This window comes from Coregonus clupeaformis, unplaced genomic scaffold, assembly GCF_020615455.1.
Source record: "Coregonus clupeaformis isolate EN_2021a unplaced genomic scaffold, ASM2061545v1 scaf0102, whole genome shotgun sequence".
NCBI lineage: Eukaryota > Metazoa > Chordata > Actinopteri > Salmoniformes > Salmonidae > Coregonus > Coregonus clupeaformis.
In genome coordinates, this window is record NW_025533557.1 from 474,957 (window position 1) to 497,136 (window position 22,180).

Sequence of the window (22,180 nt, forward strand, 5' to 3'; positions counted from 1 at the left end):
ACTCCCCCAGCCCATTGACTTTGACAGATAATTCTTGTCAATAGTAGCGGGGGATTTTTGTAGATGTGTCTTTGTATTGTATTTTGAGAATATGCAGAGAGAACAATGAGGTGGTTGTGTCATTACTGTTGTCTTGATTTTAAACCTTTCAGTGTCCCTTGCTTGTTTTTGTCTGACTTGTTGTGCTCCATAACCGCAAGGTGTGTCCCCTCTCTCATGCTTGTGTCCCCAAAATGCCACCACTTTGGAGTATTTTTCAGCAGGGACTCCAGCAGGGACAATTTTTCAGCAAGGACACCAGATAGTTTTACAAAGAGAAAAGGGGTACACTAAATTGATTACATGGTCTGGAACGTACTCTGTGGACCTCAGGCTACATCTAACCACCTGTAACCCCATAACACTAACACAAACCCATCCAAATACTACCCCATGCTTACTGTAAATTGAGCTATCTTAGCCATCAGCTTGTAAATATTTTTGCCAACTTTCCTTCACCTTGTGCAGAGCTTGGGGTTGGAAACATGCTGGTGGAATCAGATCATGTACCACCTAGAACAAAACACATAACAATATACAATTTAACCACCCCACTAATTGTATTGATCTCTGGCTAGCTTAGCACACCTAACATGGACATTGCAATATTGTCAGCTTGCTGTTAGCTAATTAGCGTCACTAAATTGGCAGCAAGATTGCTAGCCAGCTGAGAACCAACTAAGCAACCGTAGACTATTTATACACATTCATCATTACTACCAACACACCGAGGGTGAGTTAGCTATATCGACAATTCTATTTTTAGTAACAGAGTTTTCCAGACAAGGGTGGAATAGGGTGGAATAGATTGAGTTACTCTTATTTTCCAGACAAGGGTGGAACCAGATTGAGTTACTCTTATTTGCTAACGTTAGCTAGGTTACATTGTATGTAGTATTGATGGGCTAAGGCACTTAGTGGTATGTATGGCCACTTGCCTCAACCAAAGTGTGTGTGTGTGGTAAATCAACAAGGACACACACTGGCCTTGGCTAACACAATGAAAGCTAACTAGGGGAAAAGGATGGCTGGAACTTTCTCTCACTTGACTTCTCTCGAGCTGATCATCTTCTCTGAGCTGGAGATCGCCCAGCATGCTCTGCTCCACTTCATCGGTGGGCGGCGCTACAGCTCTGATATGATGAACTAACATTACTGATATGATTAACTACAAATAACTTGATACTTGATACGATTGTGATATGTTGTTGTCTCACCTAGCTAACTTAAGATGAATGCACTAATATAAGTTGCTCTGGATAAGAGTGTCTAAAATGACTAAAATGTAAATGTAATAGGATTTTACATAATGGGGTCCACTTTTGTATTTCTTTTTTTATTCGCTTGCTCCCTCCCTCCCTTTAAAAAAAATGAAACTGTTAAAAACATTTAAAAAATGGTATGGCCTTAGTTTTCCAGAACTAAATGGCCAGGTGTAAGGCGAAACAAACAACAACATGTTGAAGAGTCTATACTATAGTCAAATCTTGTGGTTTAGCACCCAGCTGCTGTTCAGGACGGACGGACGGACGGACGGACGGACAGACAGACGGACAGACGGACAGACAGACAGACATATCCTATAAAACAGGCAGACGGACGGCCGGACTGACAGAACCTATAAGGCAGGCGGACGGACCGACTGACCGGCCGGCAGGCAGACACACAGACACACGGAACTACCCAGGAAGTCTGTACTTTTCCCCCTGGTTGGAACGTCCCCAGACACCAGGTACAGCCAACAGTAAGAAGTAAGAATACCTTCCTGGTTATCCACACCTGCAATATTAATAGCTTATAGGGTATCCTGGTAGGCCTATCCATCCTACTCCTGCATTAGTTCTGGGTGGAAGAGTCCAACAGGAGGTGTCAGTAGTTGTTATAGAAGAGAGTCTAGGCGTGTCCCCCAAATGTCACCCTATTCCTATTCCTTATGTAGTGCACTGCTTTTTGGGCTCTGGTCAAAAGTTGTGCACTATAAGGAAAAGTGTGCCATTTGGGAGTAGGACACAGTCTAGTAATGGTGTTCTTGGTTCCAGCCACTGTCAGGCATCCCAGAGTAATTTCACTGTTTACAGAGGAGGCACAGCCAACAGCATCCCGGCTAGTGCCATGTGTCTGAGGAGATTAATAGAGGAGATACACTGTATGCAGACAGCCTTGGCTGAGGGGTCAAAGCAGAGCAATTTGTTCAAAGCCCCCGGGGGCTTTATGTGTCTGTGGTATTATCTAGATCCAGCCCATCAAGAATCTGCACCAGCACTGCAGTGATGTCAGTCCACTTGGCTTTGAAGAGGAGATTTTTATTTTTTTACTCTGGACTGGGCCTGCCTGGCCTGTCTTCACATATCAAATCATGTATATGTGTAAAAAATTGCAAAAGATGAGGCGAACTAGAAAAGTCACACAATTTTGAAGTATGAGAGCAACTTCATGCCCAAACATGCTTAGCTATTGAATAGGATGAGAGATGGTTTCTTATTATTTGGAAGATCTCTCTTCATCGTAATTCAGTTTTTGCATAAGTGCTAGAATGATAAGAAAACCATATAGAATGTGGTTTAACAGTGCACATTGGTTTTGAACTAATTTGAACTGTCATATTTCATCCAAAGGTTTTCCTGCAAGTGACTAAAGGTAGGCTACCTCTGCTACAGTACCTTAGAACAGACGTTTTCTTTTTTTGGTCTTCATGACCAGTAATAATGTGTGTGGGTCTTTGACCTTGTGGCTCTCCCTAACCCTCAGTGGCTTAGCATCTACTCACAACCTCACCCCTCTCGCCCCATCACCACGCAATCACTCTTTCCAGGACAGTCTGTGTCTGCGTCCCTGGTCAAAAGTAGTGTACTACATAGGGAATAAATAGGGTGCCATTTTGAACGCAGAGTCTGAGACACGGCCAGAGACATGTAACGACTGTGCCGTGTGGCGTGCCAGCAGGTGTGACTAACAGTTTGTAGTGGTACACACTCAGTACATTCGTCATTGGTCAACATGGCTTGATGTCAACAGAGGAGAGAGGAGAAAGAGAGCTTTCTGTGGTGAGGGTGGAGGAGAGTGGAGTGACGGGAGGAAACAGGGTTTGTAAACCACAGAGGGAGCTGGACACTGAGCAGACCTGGGTTCAAATACTATTCAAAATAATTTCAAACACTTTATCTGTGCTTGATTGAGCTTGCCTGGCATACTGGACCCAATAGAATAGTTCTAAAACTGTAAAACCCCGTCCATCTGGAACTTTAGCCAGGCTAGCGCAAATGTGCAAAGTATTTGAAAGATTGCAAGTAGCATTTGAACCCAGGTCTGATATTGAGACACAGAGACAGAGGGATGTACAGTAGCAACCTAAAAGTAGGGGTGGGGCCTCTGGGAGAAAATTGGGGAAACTCTCAGACAAGACTTAAATAAACAGAGACAGAGAGGGTAGCAGGCCTACGTGCAGACGGCTCCAACACACAGTAGTCTGTACCATGACATAAAGACAGCAAGAGACATACAGGCTGTGTTACAAATGACACCACTCATAGGGCTATGATCAAAAGTAGTGCACTATATAAGGAATAGGGTATAATTTGGGGTGCAGGCAAAGGCATTTTAGACACTAGTGCCATGAAATACAGAAAGTTAAGTGGAGAGGAAACACACTCAGACCATAACAGAACATAAAGCATTTCAAATCAAAATCAATGTCCATTATTAAGTCATTGTCGTCTTTTAATCCATACACAAACATAGCAAATGTAAGACATTCAGTTGTCAATATCAACTATTTCGATTTGGATGTTTCAGACAGTACAATTTTCAAATTGATCTCAGAACATATTAAAATAAACATTTTTATAAACGTGAACATAGATAGTATAAGCATCCATTCTCATTTTTCTACAGAGTCTTTGGTTGATAACCTTTGGTGTCTAACTCAAGTAGGGTTGAGTTATCAATACAATGAATACAATCCAACTTTATTGTCCAACTTGTATCGAAAATGTGTCTTTTTGCTGTCTTAAGTTATTCCCAACCCCCCCGGAAACCACACATATATGTTAGGTTGAAGTGCTTGCTGCATACTGTGTGTCTCAGGTCTGTGCATCTCATTCTATAATGTGTAATCCCCCTCCCCTCCAGTCTGTCTAGAGCGTTCACCCTTGGAAATACCCCCATCTTCAGGCCAAGCTCTGTCTCTGTGTCCACCACTGACCGACATGTCATCTCTTCACCACTTCAGGGCTCCTGAGGAAGACAACAACATCATTTAAAAGTGCAATCTGCAGTACAACCAATGGTCAATGGTAATTTCAATTAATGATATACAGTGCCTGAACCAGGTTTTACTCCAGAATTTTGCCTGTGCTTAACTTTATTCTGTTTATTTTTATCCTAAACAACCCCCTAGTCCTTGCCAATGACAAGCATACCCATAAAATGATGCAGCCACCACAATGCTTGAAAATATGAATAGTGGTACTCAATGATGTGTTGTGTTGGATTTCCCCCAAACATAACGCTTTGTATTGAGTACATAAAGTTAATTTCGTTGCCACATTCTTGCAGTTTTACTTTAGTGCCTTATATCAAACATAATGCATGTTATGGAATATTTTTATTCTGTGGTACAGCCTTCCTTCTTTTCACTCTGCCATTTAGGTTAGTATTGTGGAGTAACTTCAAGATTTCTCCTATCACAGCCATTAAACTCTGTAACTGTTTTAAAGTCACCATTGGCCTCATGGTGAAATCCCTGAGTGGTTTCCTTCTTCTCCAGCAACTTAGTTTGGAAGGAGGCCTGTATCTTTGTGGCGACTGGGTGAATTGATACACCATCCAAAGTGTAATCACTTCACCATGCTCAAAGGGATATTCAATGTCTGCTTTTTTTTTACCCATCTACCAATAGGTGCCCTTCTTTGTGAGGGATTGGAAAACCTCCCTGGTGTTTGTGGTTGAATCTGTGTTTGAAATTCACAGCTCAACTAAGGGACCTTACAGATAATTGTATGTGTGGGGTACAGAGATGAGGTAGTCATTCAAAAAATCATGTTAAACACTATTAATGCACACAGAGTGAGTCCATGCAACTTATTATGTTACTTGTTAAGCAAATTTTTACTCCTGAACTTATTTAGGCTTCCAATAAGAAAGGGGTTGAATACTTATTGACTCAAGATACTTATTGACTCATTTCAGCTTTTCATTTTTAATTCATTAGTAAAACATAATTCCACTTTGACATTATGGGGTATTGTGTGTAGGCCAGTGACACAAAATCTCAATTTAATCAATTTTAAATTCAGGCTGTAACACAACAAAATGTGGAAAAAGTCAAGTGGTGTTAATACTTTCTGAAGGCATTTTTTTGGTTCAAAACAAAATAAATTACCAATTGTGGCTTTAAATTCTGCATGAAGAGCATCTCCCCAGAAGGGTTGGGGTCAATTCCATTTCAATTCAATCAATTCTTACAATTTCAGTTTACCTCCGGAGTTGAATTTACCCTGCTCCCAAGTGAAGCCAATATATTGATATACATTTAACCCCCTGGATCTATTGACGCACCAGTGCACAATCTAAGTAACATAATTTAAAAAATCCCATCAAAATCCGTCAGTTTAAGCTACATATATCATGATTTTCCATGGGCTGCTTCTCAATCCACCGCATCCGCCTATGTCGCCCTTCTGCATCTGCGATGGAAAGTGGCAGAGCTACAGCTCTGTTTGTCAGACTAGGAGACATGCTGAAAATCGGTTTTCTTTTGAAAACGTCTGTAGCATCCAAACGGTTTGGCTTACACACTAACATGTCAGCTTAGAACTCCCCCTCCCAACGCCTTAGACGTTTAATAATGTATTTCTCCTTCCATAAAGGTATTTCTGTACTGTACAGTCTTTATGTAGTGATGGAAACCTAGATAGTGTCAAGGAGGATAAACTCATAGGTTAGATATGTGTCCTTGTGATCTGAGTCATTCGGCCTTGCTACTGTAGCTGAAGGAGTAGGAATAGAAGCTAAAATGTTTACTGACGTCAGTTCATGACGCCTCCAATGTATAAGTCCAATATGAGTCCAATTAAATCTCTGCTTGTTATTTCTTTCATCCAAGGCTAACCATACAAATACAATGTGTGCTTTTAAGGACTGCAGAGAAGAGAAGCAGTAATAGATCAAAAACAATGCAAGGAATTCTACTGATAATACTCAAACTAGACTGTGTTTTTAGAATACACAAAATACATAATCATACACAGAAAATTGACCATTGTTGATTTTTCAGTGTAATGTTTCTAGTGTTGATTCAGGAGTTAAATTCACTTTGTAAGAGTGAAATTAACACTCAGTTGTGCAAAATAACCCCCAGTGTTGTTGTTAATAACCAGAGTTATTGTTTTACAGTGTGGAAAGTAAAACAGTTCCATCAAAACCAGACCCATCGTTATCATATTTCATGTTTTTTTTTTTTTTTTTGGGGGGGTTGTTTTTCATATCTGTGTTTTTGCACGTACAGTACATTGATTGATTGACACAATGGTTTTTCCGGTTTAAATGGTTTAGGTAGTCTTTTTTAAATCAAGTTTCCTAACCTAGACAGTCCTTCTGAATGCAGGTTGCGGGTGAATAAAAATTCCAACTGTTGGATATCCTAACTCTGGCTGGATTCCAATAGGAATTACACATCACTTTGCAAGCCAGCATAATGTGACTCGCAGGCTTGATGTGGCCTGTAAACCAGGAGTTTCCTAACACTGTGTTAAAACTAGGGTAAAACTAGGCCATCAAATAAGGCCTTATGATATATGTAATGTATTGTCATAAAGTTTCATTTAAAAGATAACATTCACCTAGATACTCATTTGGTGAAAGCCACGGGCATTTAAAAGGAAACAATTCAACAACCATGTCTCTGTCACTAACAAATACAGTCATGGGTGGTCACTTTACAATTCACTCAAAAATAAAAGGCAGCATATTAAATATGCAAATTAGGCTTTACACCATACAGTGTTAAAACAACATCCAAAATGAATTACTGTAACAGTGTTTTTGTTTAACACTAATAGGAGTTATCTTTATATCAACACTGGTGTTGAATAGAAATAAAACTGTGAGTGTTAATTACCCTATAGTGTTACATTTTAGTAACACTGGCAAGTGTACTGCAGTGTTAATTTTTTACACTGCAGTGTTACATTAACACTCAACATTAACACTATAATCAGAGTACTTTTTACACTGTAGACTAGCAATATATGTATGCTGAGATAGTGTTCAAATTCACTCCTTACTGTAAGTGTTGATTTAACACTGCAACATGTATTGTGTAGAAAATAACCACAATTGTGTACTTGCAAGTGATTTACCAGAAACGATTTCTGCAAACAATCAATCTACTTCTCCAGTATTTCAAAGCCTATTTTCAAAGCTTTAACCTGAAGAAGTCACAGGCCTTTTCTCCCTGGAAGTTGTTCTCTACATCCCCACAGTCCTTGTCTCTCGCCATGTTGAACGATGTCTAGAACTGCTCATGTTTATGTGACCATCTCAAATATAACAAGCTAGCGTTTGGTTTGCCTCATTCTGCTCTGGCATCTGTCGAAAGGGTTTATGATTAAAACCAGATTGTGCTTGCCCAACTCACAGACACAAGGCACAGGCCAGAAAAATAGATTGCAGTTACACATATTCTGCACAAGAGGGAAGTACAGTATCTGCACAAAAGGGAACTCTCTCTCTCTCTCTCTCTCTCTCTCTCTCTCTCTCTCTCTCTCTCTCTCTCTCTCTCTCTCTCTCTCTCTCTCTCTCTCTCTCTCTCTCTCTCTCTCTCTCTCTCTCTCTCTCTCTCTCTCTCTCTCTCTCTCTCTCTCTCTCTCTCTCTCTCTCTCTCTCTCACTCTCTCTTTCTCTCTCTTTCTCTCTCTCTCTCTCTCTCTTTCCTCACCATTTTTTTTGTCCAGTAGATGAGCTAGAAAATTGTTCGATTTGGTATAGAAGCGTGAAAACTGACACACATGTATAACTTTTCATGCTGAACAAAACCTCATATAGTGCCATTTCAGCTAAGCCTCAGGTTGGCTTGTAGCACCCCCTATAGGCCAATTGTGAACATGCATTTACCTGTATTGACCTTTTGGGTCATGGCTTCCCCTGTGATGGGTCTACATGGCCCCAAAATAGCGTTACATTTTTGTATTGGTTTGGGGAACACATTCAATAAACCAACAGCATATGGCCTTTGTTTTTTCCTTTATGATCGCAACAATGATGAAAAAACATCAGAAAACTCAGTAAAATGTTGATATTTTCCCTTTTAAAGTGGTGTATTAAATACAAAGTTTCATTTTACACTCTAAAAAGGTGATATAAGTGTTCCCTGAATTCTACTGATTACAATTATATATTATATTATATATAATGTGTCACTTTTAAGAAATGTGACACGAAATCTGCCCGGTACACGTCACTCTGTGTAAAATCCCATAGGAATGCATTATGTCCAGCAGGGAGAGAGGTAATTTTAACAAAATCCCTTTATGATTAGACCACAAAACTTTTACAAAAAGCCAGGATATGTTCAAATAAATATATACAGCTATAGTGCCATTGCAGATTTAACATATTACACTCTAGGATAACAGTTTTCCAAAATGGCCACCAACCAGCTCAATGGGTGTAAAAGTGTAAAAGGTTTTTCATCAGTTGCGATCATAAGTAAAAATAAATTTAAAATTAAGCTATTTTGGGGCAATGTAGACCCAACACTTGGGAAGCCATGACCCAAAACGTCAATAAAGGTAGGATACTAGGGGGTAACTAACACTTTCCCTGGCTGTCACTGCTCTTGCTCAACAAAAAATGTCCTCTGTGTCATCACAACTTTTGGAAATATTTCAACACAACTATTTTGTGATAAATTGATCACATTTTTAATTTTTTTTAAAAAGTTGTAGATATATTCCAATGAAGTCAGATCTATAATTGTTTTTTAAATATACAAGTAGGAAAGCCTTAAGATAAATAATCCACTTGTTTAGAGAGAAAAATGTAGATACTTTTTTTGGTAAAGTAGTAATATGTTGGATGAGTGTGTTGGGGGCAACTCGCCCCCCCTACTAGGGGTAACTGGCCCCTGGGGGCTAGTTACCCCTTTACGGTTATGAATGTGTTTCTACCTGTCATTTAGACAATGACTAGCCCAGTTAGCGCTATTTTATGCTAACTTGCTAGGTAGCAACTTCACTAGCAGTAAATGCTAGCCAGCTAGCTAGTTAGCATAAGCTGCTAGGAGTGCTAGCTAGCAACCTTAATACCAGATCGTCTGAGGTAAAATACATCAAAAAGATAACATAACTTAATTGCAGTTGTAAAAATCTTCCACTAGTGACTGTTAGCTTTACAGTTAATGTTACTTTATAGCCTTTTAGCTATTTTACACAGCATTTTATGTCATATAGCTAGATAGCTAGCTACGTTTTTAAGAGAGTTTTTCAATTGGCATCTCTCCCTCTGTTTTCAGTCACAGGTGGGGACTGGATTAGGTGTGAGCAGTGCAGGAGGTGGGCTCATGAGTTGTGCTCCAATTTTACTGGGAATAGCTTTATTTGTGACCTACGTACAATTTAGAATCGTGCAATAGCAGAGCATAAGAGAGTTGCCACATCAATGTTTCACTGAGTTAATTTGTAAAGTTATTGTTTTTAAATGTTATATTCCAATGTTATTTAATGTTATTAGTTATATTCCATTCCAATATTATATATCTAGTTACCCCGGCACTTTAAAAAAAACACCCCTTTTCTAAAAACAACATTTAAATGAAATAACTGTAGCCATTATACTTTATACAACAACTTTTTTCCAAACATTGCTTTTTCGTGTCAGCAATTAGACATAGTTACCCCCTAGTACCCTCCATGCATTTTCACCATTAGCCTATAGGGGACGCTATAGGCCGACCCAGGGCTTTGATGAATGGCACTATATCAGGTGTTGGTTATTGTAAAACATTATGAAAGTGTGCCGAATTTCACGCTTCTATACCAAATCGAACAATATGGTCTTTTTTGGGAGCTTATCTACTGGAATATTTGTAAATGGTGGTGTACAATTCTGCAGTCATTTAGACACTGCAAGTGTTCTGGAATTCTTCATTGGTGATGTTTGATGGTTGTCAAATAGATATTTCATGTGTAGCACAATCTTTCTAAATATTATCTCTGTGAATGACACAAAGAAAAATGTGTGGGGGAGTTATTTTGTAGTCCCGCCAATGACTTATTTTGTAGTCCCGCCAATATATATTGAGTCATGACTGCTCTCCTATAAATACTTAGTGACATTTGTTTCCACTATCGACCTCAGATTGCAGTGTCTTGTTACAAGAAATGATTAAACTCCAGCCTACTCTCCACTTCTCTGAAGTCATGATGACTAAGATATAATGAGAAGTGGGAACTCATGTGACATCAATATTAGCAGACACACAGATACACAGACACACACACACACACAAGCAATCATCTTGCATCTTCACAGATATGGCTGCTCAAATATGATTTTTGTATAATAAAATTGTTATACTACCATCATGATGTACATGCATGACGTACATATATCGGATCGATGTAGGATCTTAATTTGAGCCAGTTATTTGTTATGTGGATTATAATAAATTGAAATTTTTGTGGGGATTGAGACATTTTTGGTAAGGGAAAATTAAGTCTGAAATTACAAACTACAGAAGCCTTTTTAGATCTCAAAGAAACTACAAGTTTTACATTTCCTGTACAAGTTTTACATTTCCTGCATTGCAGGAAAGTTCTCCTGCAACAGGGTTGTCAAATTAAGATCCTACATCTGTACATCAGCAGCGAGGTTGTGTAAACCACGAGCTGCCTGCTCTCCATTTCTCTGAAGTCATGAATAAGAACCACTAGGAAGGAACACATTAACGCTGGGAATTGACAGGGATCTCACAAAAGGAACCCATTAGGGCTGGGAATTGCCAGGGATCTCACAATATAATATTATCACAATACTTAGGTGCTGATACGATATCTATTGCGATTCTCACGATTCTCACGATTATACAGTTGAAGTCGGAAGTTTACATACACCTTAGCCAAATACAGTTTTTCACAATTACTGACATTTAATCCTAGTAAAAATTCCCTGTCTTAGGTCAGTTAGGATCACCACTTTATCTTAAGAATGTGAAATGTCAGAATAATAGTAGAGAGAATGATTTATTTAAGCTTTTATTTCTTTCATCACATTCCCAGTGGGTCACTCAATTAGTATTTGCATTGCCTTTAAATTGTTTAACTTGGGTCAAATGTTTTGGGTAGCCTTCCACAAGCTTCCCACAATAAGTTGGGTGAAGTTTGGCCCATTCCTCCTGACAGAGCTGGTGTAACTGAGTCAGGTCAGTAGGCCTCCTTGCTCGCACATGCTTTTTCAGTTCTGCCCACACATTTTCTATAGGATTGAGGTCAGGGCTTTGTGATGGCCACTCCAATACCTTGACTTTGTTGTCCTTAAGCCATTTTGCCACAACTTTGGAAGTGTGCTTGGGGTCATTGTCCATTTGGAAGACCCATTTGCGACCAAGCTTTAACTTCCTGACTGATGTCTTGAGATGTTGCTTCAATATATCCACATAATTTTCCTTCCTCATGATGCCATCTATTTTGTGAAGTGCACCAGTCCCTCCTGCAGCAAAGCTCCCCCACAGCATGATGCTGCCACCCCCGTGCTTCACGGTTGGGATTGTGTTCTTCGGCTTGCAAGCATCTCCCTTTTTCCTCCAAACATAACAATGGTCATTATGGCCAACCAGTCCTATTTTTGTTTCATCAGACCAGAGGACACTTCTCCAAAAAGTATGATCTTTGTCCCCATGTGCAGTTGCAAACCGTAGTCTGGCTTTTTTATGGCGGTTTTGGAGCAGTGGCTTCTTCCTTGCTGAGCGGCCTTTCAGGTTATATCGATATGGGACTCGTTTTACTGTGGATATAGATACTTTTGTACCTGTTTCCTCCAGCATCTTCACAAGGTCCTTTGCTGTTGTTCTGAGATTGATTTGCACCAAAGTACAATCATCTCTAGGAGACAGAACGCGTCTCCTTCCTGAGCGGTATGACGGTGTCACACCCTGGCTCTGGGACTCTATATGTTGAGCCAGGGTGTGTTCATTCTATGTGTTCTGTTTCTTTGTTTGGGTGTTCTAGGTTGTCTGTTTCGATGTTTGCCTGTGTGACTCCCAATCAGAGGCAACGAGTGTCAGCTGTCGGCTGGTTGTCTCTGATTGGGAGCCATATTTAATCTGTATGTTTTCCCTTGGGTGTTGTGGGTTTTTGTTCCGTGTCGGTATTGTTAACCGTGGACTTCACGAGTCGTGTTTTGTTTTGGTATACTTTACTAATTAAAGTCATGTTTGTTTCACACGCTGCGCCTTGGTCTACTCACTCCTACGACGATCGTGACAGAAAAACCCACCATACAACGACCAAGCAGCGTGTCCAGGAACACACGCAGGAGGTGACGCTGGTGGATGTCCTCCTCGGTTGGGGGCAGATTACCGAGGAGGAGGCCGTCCGGTACCGGAGGGCTATGAAGGGGGAGACCCAGGCAGGAGAGGAGCAGCGGCGTCAGCAGTGCCATCGTCGGAAGGACGTGAGGCACCCACAATAATTTTTTAGGGGGGGGCACACGGCATGGGCGACTGGGCAGCAGGAGGCTGCCACAGGGCGTAATGGGAGACGAGGAGAGAAGGCCACCGGGTTACGGGAGCCATTGGCGAGAGGAGGAAGGAAGTCGTAGAGGCACGGCGAGAGGTACTGAGGTGTATTGCCAGTCCGGTCCGGCCCGTTCCTGATCCCCGTTTAAAGCCAGTGGTGTGTGTTCCCAGTACGGTCCGGCCTGTCCCTGCTCCACGCACCAAGCCTACGGTGTGCGTCGACAGCCCAGCCCGGCCTGTCCCTGCTCCACGCACCAAGCCTACGGTGTGCGTCGCCAGCCCTGTCCGGCCTGCCCCTGCTCCACGCACCAAGTCGACGGTGCGCGTCGCCAGCCCGGTCCGGCCTGTTCCTGCCACTCGCACCAAGTCTACGGTGCGCGTCGCCAGCCCGGCCCGGCTCGTTCCTGCCACTCGCACCAAGCCAGGGGTGCGAGTCGTCAGTCCGGCACAACCCGTGCCTGGGTCATCGGTGCCAGATCAGGTACCGCTTTATTGCTCCCCAACGGAGCTGAAGCTAGCCGCTCCTGCTACGTCCAGGTCAGCTCCAGCCAGCGGAGCCAGACTGGACCAGGGGCGCTATGGGGGGTTCATTGGAGGGTGGTGGTCAAGGCCGGAGGCAGAACCGCCGCCGAGGAGGTATGCCCGCCCAGCCCTCCCCTGTTTTGCTTTAGTTGAGGCGCGGTCGCAGTCCGCGCCTTTAGGAGTACTGTCACACCCTGGCTCTGGGACTCTATATGTTGAGCCAGGGTGTGTTCATTCTATGTGTTCTGTTTCTTTGTTTGGGTGTTCTAGGTTGTCTGTTTCGATGTTTGCCTGTGTGACTCCCAATCAGAGGCAACGAGTGTCAGCTGTCGGCTGGTTGTCTCTGATTGGGAGCCATATTTAATCTGTATGTTTTCCCTTGGGTGTTGTGGGTTTTTGTTCCGTGTCGGTATTGTTAACCGTGGACTTCACGAGTCGTGTTTTGTTTAGAAACTTTAATTAAATAAAGTCATGTTTGTTTCACACGCTGTGCCTTGGTCTACTCACTACTACGACGATCGTGACAGACGGCTGCCTGTTCCCATGGTGTTTATACTTGCGTACTACTGTTTGTACAGATGAACGTGGTACCTTCAGGCATTTGGAAATTACTCCCAAGGATGAACCAGACTTGTGGACGTCTACAAAATAAATTCTGAGGTCTTGGCTGATTTCTTTTGATTTTCCCATAATGTCAAGCAAAGAGGCACTGAGTTTGAAGGTAGGCCTTGAAATACATCCACAGGGACACCTCCAATTGACTCAAATGATGTCAATTAACCCAACAGAAGCTTCTAAAGCCATGACATCATTTTCTGGAATTTTCCAAGCTGTTTAAAGGCACAGTCAACTTAGTGTATGTAAACTTCTGACCCACTGGAATTGTGATACAGCTAATTATAAGTGAAATAATCTGTCTGTAAACAATTGTTGGAAAAATTACTAGTGTCATGCACAAAGTAGATGTCCTAACCGACTTGCCAAAACTATAGTTTGTTAACAAGACATTTGTGGAGTGGTTGAAAAACTAGTTTTAATGACTCCAACCTAAGTGTATGTAAACTTCCGACTTCAACTGTATATGTATTTCGATTCGATACTGTGATTTTATTGCTCACCGTATGTCTGCTGCAGAGGGAGAAGAGAGAGCCATGATAAAACAAGTTTTGATCAGTCATGGAAATAAAAGTGCTGAAAACAAATTGCCTCCTTTTTTAAAAAGAAGATGGAGAACAAGCTATGAAGGAAAAATACTACAGTTTTGGTGCAGGTACAGCAAAATAGCGCAAAAATTATATTGAGATAGTCAAAATTATACGATATATCGTCAAATATAATATCCCGATATATAACTGTATCAGTTTTTTCCCCCATCACTAGAACCCATGTGACAACATAAGCAGACACACACACAAACACACACACTTACCACGAGCTGTCCCTGGTCAGTCCCTCTCAGACTACCTCTCAGTGTAGGTCTGTCCTTGTCCTATATGTTCCCGGCCCCCACGGCAGTGAGGCTGGCCCCTGTCCCCTCACACCATGCTGGAGCTCGGTCTGCTTTTCTCCAGGTAGTGGGGTGTCTTCAGGGCACTGGGAGGCAGGGCAGGGTGGTTAGGGTGGGTAGGGTAGGGTGGCTGGGCCAGGTGGGGCAGGACCGGCAGGGCTGGGTGGACCGGGTAGGGTGGTTGAGCCGGACCCTTATTGAGCCTCTCCACCCGTCCGTTTGGGTGGGGGTACAGCGGTGGTTTCTGGCTCCTAAGAGACGGGACACTGTATCCAACCATGGCTGTGGGGTTAGGGGTGTGAGTCCGTAAGGGTAGAGGTAGGGAGGGTGTGCGTTCTAGCCAAGGGGTCTGGGTCACATGGTTTATGTCTCTGGAAGGACAAGGGCCAGGTATAGGAGGGTCTCCGTTGAGCCCCCGTCTTTCCTGTTTGGGTTCTTTGGAAGGGCTCGGGCTCAGGGGGCTCAGAGCTATGACCCCGACCCGGTTGGTTTTGATAACTGATGCGGTGAGGACATGGGACGGAGAGGTAGTTTGTATGGTCACAGTATGGTCAGGGTCTCTGTACAGTAATCCCTGGTCTCCATTAGTCTTCAGGTCACCAGTACTAGTCGTGTGGGTGTACACCTGCTCTCCAGTACTAGTCTTCTGATTGTACATCAGGACTCCACTGCAGTCTCTGGGGTTGGGGAGGGCGTCACCACCATGAGGGAAACTGTTACATGATCCCTCTTCCCCTCCCAGGTCAACGTTAGCTGTCAGCAGATCAATCTGTTGGACCACCTAAATGACAATACATAGTCAATATACTACATTACTAAAATACTGTATACTAATATATTATACTACATTAATTACCACAACATTATACACAGGGGGCCAGTATGAAAATGTATGCACTCACTAACTGTAAGTTGCTCTGGATAAGAGCGTCTGCTAAATGACTAAAATGTAAATATAAAATGTAAATTATGATATGACATGTTGGTTGATTGTCGCTTAAGAGCTAAGAGTCATGAGATATAGATTTTGTTTTACAACGAAAGGCTTTCAAATGATTTTTTACAAGGTACAGTATATTATAGCCCTATTGCATATGGACACCATAAAAGCAAACCGTAATTCAGAACACATCTCAAGACAGGCTCTTTAAAGTGCTGCTTGTGTCTCTGCCAATTCCAGCAGCTGGTTTTAGCCAAAAGGTTCATGTGAATAGCTTTCAATCAATGCAACTACAAGAAATGATGCGAATTACAAACAATGCTATCTTGTTCCATATCAGCCTGCAATGTAATTTTATTTACAGAGCTGAATGCAAATGTAATTTAAATGTCATGTACCGTTACATAAACAGAAAGAGAGGATATCCATTGATATGTGTTTGCTTTATCTCTGATGTCAATGTAAGGATAGACCCTACTGAAATGCATACATGGACTTAAGGTTTACATAGCCTCGTCCTCTGATCTCTGTGTACATTTCAGCCAACTCCTCTGACTATATGCTATGTCTATTTTACTCATACCTTTCATTCATTACAATTCATAATAAACACACTCAAAAAATATCCATAAAAAATGGTTTCTGGATCCTCCCTTACAGATAAATCACATGATTTCACATATACAATCCATGTCTCAATTGTAACAAGGCTTGAAAATCCTTCTTTAAACTGTCTCCTCCCCTTGATTTACACTGATTTAAGTGGATTTAATAAGTGAATAAGGGATCATAGCGTTCACCTGGATTCACCTGGTCAGTCTATGTCATGGAAAGAGCAGGTGTTCTTAATGTTTTGTATACTCAGTGTAAGATCACATGTGTTTTTGGAACACTTCACATGTGATCACATGTGAAATTCATGTGGTTTTCCATAAGGGCTTGTAAGTACATTCCATGGAAAATGAGATGGACAGAACTCAAAATGATTAGCCTTAATAATTTAAATATGATGCTGATTATGGCCAGCTGATCAGTAACAAAATAAAGAATCAACCTATCAGAGACCTTAAACGGTAGAGCCACCATCCAATCACATTTGTTCAACAGGTCAATTTAGACACCAGAGGTAGATTGTTGGTTTAACAATCTGCCCTGGTGGCTAACTGTTTGGTTTAATGTGTTACCCATGGTCTAAGTGGAGTGTGACAATATGCTTCCACACAAAATTCAAAAGGGGTTTTGAATTTTAACAAACATCCATGTAATTTGACTGAAAAAAGTAGGAGGATTATATAACATGTAACTTTGTATTCAGACATTGTAAAAGTCAAAGGTGATGACTCTCGTGGTGTCATCACAGTAATTTACCCACTACTGCTAGCCCAGAGTGGTGGTGTGATCACTAAAGGGATCTACTCTGTGGTATTGGCATATGGTGGCTGTGAGTTCGAATCCCATTTGGTTACGCAGTGGCGCAGTGGTCTAAGGCACTGCATCGCAGTGCTAACTGTGCCACTAGAGATCCTGGTTCGAATCCAGGCTCTGTCGCAGCCGGCCGCGACCGGGAGACTCATGGGCGGCGCACAATTGGCCCAGTGTCGTCCAGGGTAGGGGAGGGAAGGGCCGGCAGGGATGTAGCTCAGTTGATAGAGCATGGCGTTTGCAACGCCAGGGTTGTGGGTTTGATTCCCATGGGGGGCCAGTATAAAAAAATATATGTATTCACTAACTATAAGTCGCTCTGGATAAGAGCGTCTGCTAAAATGACTAAAATGTAAATGTAAGGAGAAACCCTCCACTGCTGGTCCTCGAGTAAAATAGTGCAAACGTGACGAAGTAACCGATTATCAAAATGCATATAAAACCTTGTACAATTAAGTGTATACGTCTTTGTAATTTCACCTATATTAATTGTAGTGATTAATATTTCTGTATTAGGCTTATCAACATTGGACAAAAATGGTGTTGATATATGCTAACCCAGCTAATAACTCGTCCAGGACAATGACGATAGCTCTATTGTTGATCTGAATGTCTATAAAGGCTAGGCCAGTCAATCAATAGCATGTGTTACAGAATTGACAGGAAAGCACAATCAGATGTAGTGTCTTTTACTGCATCAGCTTCATAAGTTGTGAAGCCAGGAGGATGCTAGTTTTCACCTCAGTGGATTCCGGGAGTAGCTGCGCCCTCTACTAGACACTTTGGGAACCTAGCCAGACTTTTTTTTTTTGGAGTATCAGAATGTGCCGGTAGACTTATGGTAAGGGTGTTTTAGTGAAACGTGGACGATTTTAACTGGCTGAGATGAAATGCTCAGCTGGCCGTCCTCAGCGTTGGGGCTAATTTGGCCAGGTTGGCCTATGAGAAAAGCTAGCAGCTAGCAATTTTATACCAATGGTTTAAACCATGGTCTAAGCAAAAGACAACATTGGGATGCTTTCAATTTCATTTTCTCTGGATTAATCAGGCTATCTGCAGTAAAGGGTTCCTACCTCCTTCATCTCCACGTGGACCTGTTTGAGACCACCCAGGACCCCCTCCAGGTCTGACACCACCTGTCTGATCTGCTCCCGAACCGAGCCCTCCTTCTGCTGGACTGAACCCTGGTTTTCCCGGACAAAACACTGGTTCTCCCGGACCGAACCCTGGCCCTCCTTCTCCTTCTTCCTCTGTCTTTGGGGGTCTGAGTCTGGGTCTCCTCCCTGGTTCTGGTTGACCCGCTGGCTTGCTGGCTGTTTGGCCCTCTGGTTGGATCTCTCTTCCCTGCCTATAGTGGCTCCATGCACTGGGCCAGTAGCTCCATGACTAGGGGTTCCATGGCCAGGGCCAGGCCCACAAGGACTCCTCTGCCTGGGCTGAATGACCAACTGTCTCTGGTGGACTTCAGTGGAAAAGAAAGTCTTCTGAACAGAGCCAGAGCCAGCAGGGACATTACAGCTGTCCTCTCCTGCCCCACCTACAGCTCCCCCAGCTTTTAATCTAGTAGTCCTCTCCTGGTAGTTAGTTTTATCTCCCACGCCCTGAGAGTACACATGCCTGGGACTGGGACCACCACCATTTGGCATGTGGGGGTGTAAATCTCCATGTTCAAGCGGTACACACCTGTCCAAATGATAGTGTTCATCTCCAGCGCATCCCCAGACATGCACCTCTGGACTGTAGCTGTAGCTAGTCTGTCTGTGTTTCAACTGATCCCAGACCTGTTGTTCTGGACTGTAGCTAGTCTGTCGGTGTATCGGCTTGTCTTCTAGACTGTAAATATAGCTAGCCTGGCTGTGTATTTCTTGTGGTCTGAAGCTATTCTGTCTTTCTAGCCTGTGTTTCGACTGACCACAGACCTGCTCTTCCGAACTGAGACTAGCCTGTCTGTGTTGCTCTTGTGGACTATAGCTAGCCTGGCTTTCTAACCTGTATTTTGACTGATCCCAGATCTGTTTCTCAGGACCGTAGCTAGCCTGTCTGTGTTTCGGCTGTTCCTCCAGACTGTAGCTGTAGCTAGCTTGTCTGTGTTTGGGCCGCTGAGTCCTGAACTGTGTGTGTGCCAGGTCCGGGGGGAGTGATGAGGCTGACACGTTTCTGATGCTGTTGAAGGGGTGTGTCCCGGTCCCTGTCCCAGCGGCGCCACCTCCACCACGTCCCACATAGCCACACTGTTCTTTCACAGGGGAGTAGATTCTCAGACCCAGGCCAGGCTCCGCTGGGCAGCTCCACTGGGCAGGGTTGTAGCTCCAGGGGTGGCTGGGACTAAACTGGCCTGGCTGAGGCTGACCGTACTGACCCGGCCCGGTGAACACTGGCCTCCTCTGTGGGGCACTGTGACCACCTCCACCCCATCCAGCTCCAGCTTTAACACCTCCTCCTTCACCTTCTCCACCTTCTCCACCATCTCCTCTTCCTTCACCTCCTCTCTCACACTTATCTAGTCCAGGTTCTATATCCTCTGGCTCCACAGGGAAAGGAGGAAGGCTGAAGTCTCCTCTGATGTCCAACTCTGGGTGGTCTGGGTGTGTGGGTGGTGGTCTGTACCCCCCTGGTCCTTCCTGGTACAGCGTGGGTTCGTACTGGACACAGTGAAGGCAGTAGCAGTAGTCATCTGTGTTTTGATGAATGAATCCATAGTGTCCCGTCCGTGTGCTGTCTGAGTACATGTCAGAATGAAAACAGTCTGTCTAGAGTAGAGGCTGCTGTGGAAAATGCCTTAAACAACAAATGGTTTACTTCTCCTTCCCTCCTCCTCCCCGCTGCTCTCCAACTCCGACCTAGCCATTCACTCAAGCTGTTTTCCTCATCTAGCTACGACTGACTCCACCGCAAAAAAAAACTTTTCTTCAGCTCTGCTGTTTTTTTTCTTACCTAAGACTTCCCTCCCCCCTTTCTTCCTGCCTCATTTCCCTTTCTCTCCTTTACTTGTTTTTTCTCTTGCTCTTTTCTTTCTTTCCCCTGACCCCCTCTCTCACTTTTCCAACTTTTCTCTCACTCCTTTACCCTGCAACCCTCTCTCCTGCTCGGGGCCCCTCTTCTCCACCTCCCTCCCCCTCTCCCGTCTCTCTCTCTCTCTCTCTCTCTCTCTCTCTCTTTACCTCTCCTGTTTCATTCCTCAGTCTTATTTGCTGCTGCAGGCTTCCCGTCTCTCTCCCTCACTTGGCTTTGCATTTCCCGTTTCCTCCCTTACCCTCCCTTCCGCTCCTCCTATTTCTCCACCTCTCACACTCTGAGTCTCGTTGTTGTTTCTAACTCTCTCTTCTCTCTCATTCTCTCACACACAGTCGCTTGTAAATGTCGCCTCGCTCTCTCCTCCACCTGAGATCTAGTTCTGTGTGTTCTATCGTCTAGTCAGTCCGTCAGACAGCGGTGTAGCTGTGTGAGTCTCCTGCTCTAGCATAGCTTTCTGAGCTTATTAGACCTCCTTGCTAGGTGGTAACAACCTAGCACTCTTCAATTAAATGCAGCCTGGATAGAGCCAGTCAGGGAATCCTCAGCCAGAGTGAGAGAGGAGGAGGAGAAGGATGAGAGAGGAGGGGTTTCAGCAGCCACAGACTGCATGGCTGAACAGACCCGACGGACGCCTCTGACTAGAGAGACAGAAGCACTGCCCTGTAGAGGGAGGGTTTTAACACAACTCTCAGACTTTCTCTCTCTCTCTCTCTCTCTCTCTCTCTCTCTCTCTCTCTCTCTCTCTCTCTCTCTCTCTCTCTCTCTCTCTCTCTCTCTCTCTCTCTCTCTCTCTCTCTCTCTCTCTCTCTCTCTCTCTCTCTCTCTCTCTCTCTCTCTCTCTCTCTCTCTCTCTCTCTCTCTGGTCTGAGTTTACAGTAAAGCAATAAGGTTGTGCATCGTCACAATTCAACTAATATGAAACTATTTTTGAAACCTATGGTGTAGTCAGTATAGTATATTTACCTTGACTTAAGGCTGTTACGGTGACCATATTACCACCATACCGGCGGTCACGAGTCATGACCACAGTCAAATTCCATGTGACCGTTTAGTCACGGTAACTAGGCTTCTCCAAGCTCTGATGCTGCTGATGGTAGCCTACCAAACTTGCTAACTGCCTGGTACTCAGCACTCTATTGTCCCTATAATCACTCTGACATCAATGCAAATTTTTTCGCAAATCAAATCAAACACTTCATGAGAGCCCATGAGCTCACGTTGCCCAACAATTGCATGAGAAAACAGAGTTTTGATGGCCTCTATTAAAAAGAGGAGGATCCCATCAGCTTTCTATAGGCTAGGCCTACTATATTTATTTAGCAAGTTCCTAATATTAAGCACATTGCTTTGCTTTACAACAGGAATATAGCCTACCTGGCTGGCATGAAAATGAAGCATTGGAAAAGGGTCCCCCATTTGCTATTTAAGTGCATAGATTATGTGTTTTTTTTAATGCCCCTGTTCTGAGACAGGTGACTGATAATGGTCCATTCTATATTAAAACTAATTTCACACATATCTTATTTAGTACAGTGAGGGAAAAAAAGTATTTGATCCCCTGTTGATTTTGTACATTTGCCCACTGACAAAGACATGATCAGTCTATAATTTTAATGGTAGGTTTATTTGAACAGTGAGAGACAGTATAACAACAACAAAATCCAGAAAAACGCATGTCAAAAATGTTATAAATTGATTTGCATTTTAATGAGGGAAATAAGTATTTGACCCCTCTGCAAAACATGACTTAGTACTTGGTGGCAAAACCCTTGTTGGCAATCACAGAGGTCAGACGTTTCTTGTAGTTGGCCAGCAGGTTTGCACACATCTCAGGAGGGATTTTGTTCCACTCCTCTTTGCAGATCTTCTCCAAGTCATTAAGGTTTCGAGGCTGACGTTTGGCAACTTGAACCTTCAGCTCCCTCCACAGATTTTCTATGGGATTAAGGTCTGGAGACTGGCTAGGCCACTCCAGGACCTTAATGTGCTTCTTCTTGAGCCAC

The 22,180-nt window shown here is 43.2% G+C and overlaps 1 protein-coding gene across 1 annotated transcript; it reads right to left on the bottom strand.

Moving 5' to 3' along the window:
• Positions 1–3,731: 3,731 nt before the first annotated feature.
• Positions 3,732–20,697, bottom strand: LOC121581270. The gene is made up of 3 exons (XM_041896780.2): positions 18,236–20,697; positions 14,723–15,581; positions 3,732–4,272 (listed from the first exon to the last, which is right to left on the bottom strand). Exons 1-2 carry the CDS (start codon positions 19,889–19,891, stop codon positions 14,829–14,831), a joined length of 2,409 nt encoding a protein of 802 aa, XP_041752714.1. The 5' UTR covers positions 19,892–20,697; the 3' UTR covers positions 3,732–4,272; positions 14,723–14,828.
• Positions 20,698–22,180: the final 1,483 nt, after the last annotated feature.

Excerpts from the sequence above, each read along its gene's own strand:
- LOC121581270 (XM_041896780.2), bottom strand. The coding sequence starts at position 19,891 with ATGTACTCAGACAGCACACGGACGGGACACTATGGATTCATTCATCAA. Across the intron at positions 15,582-18,235 it reads TCCACGTGGAGATGAAGGAG|GTGGTCCAACAGATTGATCT; the intron begins GTAGGAACCCTT and ends ATTGTCATTTAG.